This window comes from Vigna radiata, chromosome 5 (genome assembly GCF_000741045.1).
Source record: "Vigna radiata var. radiata cultivar VC1973A chromosome 5, Vradiata_ver6, whole genome shotgun sequence".
Taxonomy (NCBI): Eukaryota; Viridiplantae; Streptophyta; class Magnoliopsida; order Fabales; family Fabaceae; genus Vigna; species Vigna radiata.
The window spans coordinates 32,866,017-32,869,499 of NC_028355.1; the positions used below are offsets into that span (position 1 = coordinate 32,866,017).

At 32.7% G+C, this 3,483-nt stretch overlaps 1 protein-coding gene across 1 annotated transcript; it reads left to right on the top strand.

Annotated features, from left to right (window-relative positions):
- Positions 1-1,119: 1,119 nt before the first annotated feature.
- Positions 1,120-3,483, top strand: LOC106760631 (putative serine/threonine-protein kinase). Its single transcript, XM_014644049.1, has 5 exons — positions 1,120-1,513; positions 1,612-1,760; positions 2,277-2,492; positions 2,703-2,852; positions 3,355-3,483. Exons 1-5 carry the CDS (start codon positions 1,120-1,122, stop codon positions 3,481-3,483), a joined length of 1,038 nt encoding a protein of 345 aa, XP_014499535.1.

The following is a 3,483-nucleotide window of genomic DNA, read 5'->3' on the forward strand; positions in this document are numbered from 1 at the left end:
TTTTCTCTTGTTTTATAATTTTCTATAATTTCTAACTAATGTGTTAAAAAATCATTTTTATCATTTTCGCGTGTGAATGAAATACATTGCTTTAACATTGTTGTTGGGTGTTAAAATATATATGAAAAGCCTCCAAGTTGTGATTTATAAGCATTAATTTCTTGCACATTGTTATTCTAATCATTTCCAAAGCTTAAAATCTTGAATTCTCAAACAGTGTCTTCGACAACTTTTCTACTTTTAGAACTTTTCGAAAGTTAAAACACTTCATTCCAAAACATTACATAGACAATACTCCTCGTACTATGGAGATGTCTTTTTCTTCAACATTTTGTCTTTAGGATTGTTCCATTCAAAACAACTACTAAACAAATTTCCCCACCAAGAATCATGACCAGGGGAGAAAAAGAAAAATATTTTTTAATATATCTAAATTTTTTATATTAATTTGACTTTATCCTTTTCTATCTTTTATTTTTTTTTTAAAAAAATACAAAAATTTATACTTTTATGATATTTTATTTTGGGTTAAATATGTTTTTAGTCCCTATACTTTGAGACAATTTTGGTTATAGTCCATTTTCAAACTATGGTACAATTTAGTCCTTTAATTTTAGAAAATTCTGGTTTTAGTCATTTTTACCAAATTTTTTTAATTTTATTTGTTGTTTCAAGCACGTTTTATTATAACATTTGCATTGTTTACTTTTACTTTTATATTTTGTGTTAAATGAATGTAAAAGTATCTCACGGTACCATTGTCAACCAGAAAATCAGTTTTAGAATAAAAGAAAATTGATAACATCAAAACTTCTAAGTATATTCAAAGACTGGATGAAAAGAATCATCACATACAATTCCTTAACAATTACTACAATGTCATGTGGTAAAGACAGTTCCAAGATCCTTAATTGTTCTTCAACTTAGTAAAACCTGGAAAACCAAGGCACCAACATGCATATATATAATCTCACAAAATGCCAAATTTTCTGTCACCAAATTCAAGGTTAGTAGAATCCTTCAAATAGGGCATTGTGCATTCTCATTCTCTATGCTGAAGGGACAAGTCAAACAAAAATGTCCAATCCACAAACACAAGTTAAACAAGAAAAACAGCACATGAGCTGCCATGAAGCACACCAAAGGGCTGCAAAATCTGTTTGCTCTGTTTGCAATAACAGAAGACCACAGTTTGAAAGGAACAGAAAAAAAGAGTTCTCATATGCTGAGTTGTGTGCAGCCACACAAGGGTTTTCCCCTAAGAACTATATATCAGAAGGAGGGTTTGGTTCTGTCTATAAAGGGGAGTTGTTGTGTGGACAAAAGATTGCTGTCAAGCAACACACGTACGCTAACCAAAAGGGAGAGAAGGAATTCAAGTCTGAAGTTGATGTTCTCAGCAAAGCAATGCATGAGAATGTGGTCATGCTGTTAGGATCATGCGCAGAAGGGATTCATAGACTTCTTGTCTATGAATATGTCTGCAATGCTTCATTGGACCAACATTTATCTCGTACGACAGAAATCAAACCAAACTTGTACAGATTATGATTGCGTGCATTTATTGATATTAAATTGAAGGGGTACTAACCTCGGCTTCTTACTGTGCAGAACATTGTCGTAAACTTCTTGATTGGCCAGATAGGGTGAAAGTAGCTGATGGTGCTGCCAAAGGACTGCTATACCTGCATGAGAATAACATAATACACAGAGATATGACAACAAACAACATTCTTCTTACACATGATTATGATGCAAGGGTAATAATATCTGCAGTTAATAGTTGGAGATCTCGTATCCACTAGACTAGACATAATATTAATTTATAATAGATGCAAATTTTATCTTATAAGTCAATTTTATAAGACTGAATTAGGTTTGAAGTTCGTTTTCTAATATAGTATCAGAATCAAGACATGACAATATCTACAAGGATATAAATTTCTAATTTTGTAAGATGAATTAGGCTTAAAGTTAACTACTACATGCATATTACATGGTCATCAAAAGAAAAGAGAACTAATTTATTTTGTACCAAATTGCAGCATCTACTCTCCAATATATACACTTTCATTTATAATGGATTATTGGAAACACTAGATTTCTATATATATATATATATATATATATATATATATATACACACACATTTTATACTCTATTTTAATGATGAGAGATCGTTTAATGAGCCATGGTTCATTGCAATTTGGTTCCACAGCCAAAACATCCTTCACCTCATCAAGTTTGACTAACGAATTACTTTTGTGTTTTATCAGCTAGGCGATTTTGGTTTGGCTAGAACTGTGACTGAAGGCTCCTCATACTGTACAGAATGTGTAGGGAATCTGACTTATATGGCACCAGAATATGCAGAATCTGGAAAAGTGTCAATAAAAACAGATGTGTATTCCTTTGGGGTGGTTCTACTACAGTTAATAACTGGAATGAGGACCACAGACAAACGACTTGGGGGTAAAGGTCTGGTGGAATGGGTAAGAATCATATATGAACCTATTATCTTAAAATTTTAGGTTGAAGATGATGTCTGATGTAGATTGACATCGTTTCTCATTGGTGTTGTTGTATGTTCTGAGTAATCCTCTCTGGAAATACCTCTCAACTAGTTGATAATTAGCAAATAGAACTCATGCAGGCATAACAATGCAGATTCCAAGGATTTTTAGTTGCTCATTTTTGTTCAGGCTAGACCACTACTGAGGGAAGGAAAATGCCAAGATCTTATTGATGGGAGAATGATGAACTCCCATGATTGCCATCAACTCTATTGGATGAGCCGTCTAGCCGGAAATTGTCTTCAGAGGGATCCCGAAAAGAGATTGCATATGAGTACAGTAAGTCTACTGCAAAAGCTAGTTACATAACATGAATGACATCTAAAGTTGTCATATTCTGCTGTTTTCTCAAGCAACTTACATAAGATCAATGACATCTAAAGTTGTCATGTTCTGCTGTTTTTTCATAGATTGGACACCACTTCATGTCATCTTTATCTGTCATAGCATCAAAATGTTGAAAATATAAGTGAGTCTAAGTTCTACATTGGATAGAAATGAAAAAATAGAACACTATATAAAGATGAAAGACTCGTTAATCCATTGTCTTAAGGTTTTAGATAGAGAATGATATGAATTCATTATGTGATTGGACTTAACGTTAATTTGACTTGTAAGGTGAGATCTACACCTCATTATATATTATAATTTGGCGCTATAGTCGATGTAAGACTTTCAATAGATATTGTCTGAGTTGCCTTACATGAATGACATACATATTTTTTATAGAGTGAAGATTGAACATTCTGTGTAATGATGTGAATTTTGTAATTTATGATAGGTGGTGAAGGCTTTAAATCAGATAGGAAAAGGTTGTAGCTGCATTGTGAGAAAAGATCATACCCTTCTAATCTCAGGCACTTCAAGGTCAAAAGATGATTCAGAGGAATCTTCACAATCAGAAGAGTGA

Excerpts from the sequence above, each read along its gene's own strand:
- LOC106760631 (XM_014644049.1), top strand. The coding sequence starts at position 1,120 with ATGAGCTGCCATGAAGCACACCAAAGGGCTGCAAAATCTGTTTGCTCT. Across the intron at positions 1,514-1,611 it reads ATTGGACCAACATTTATCTC|AACATTGTCGTAAACTTCTT; the intron begins GTACGACAGAAA and ends CTTACTGTGCAG. Across the intron at positions 1,761-2,276 it reads CACATGATTATGATGCAAGG|CTAGGCGATTTTGGTTTGGC; the intron begins GTAATAATATCT and ends GTGTTTTATCAG.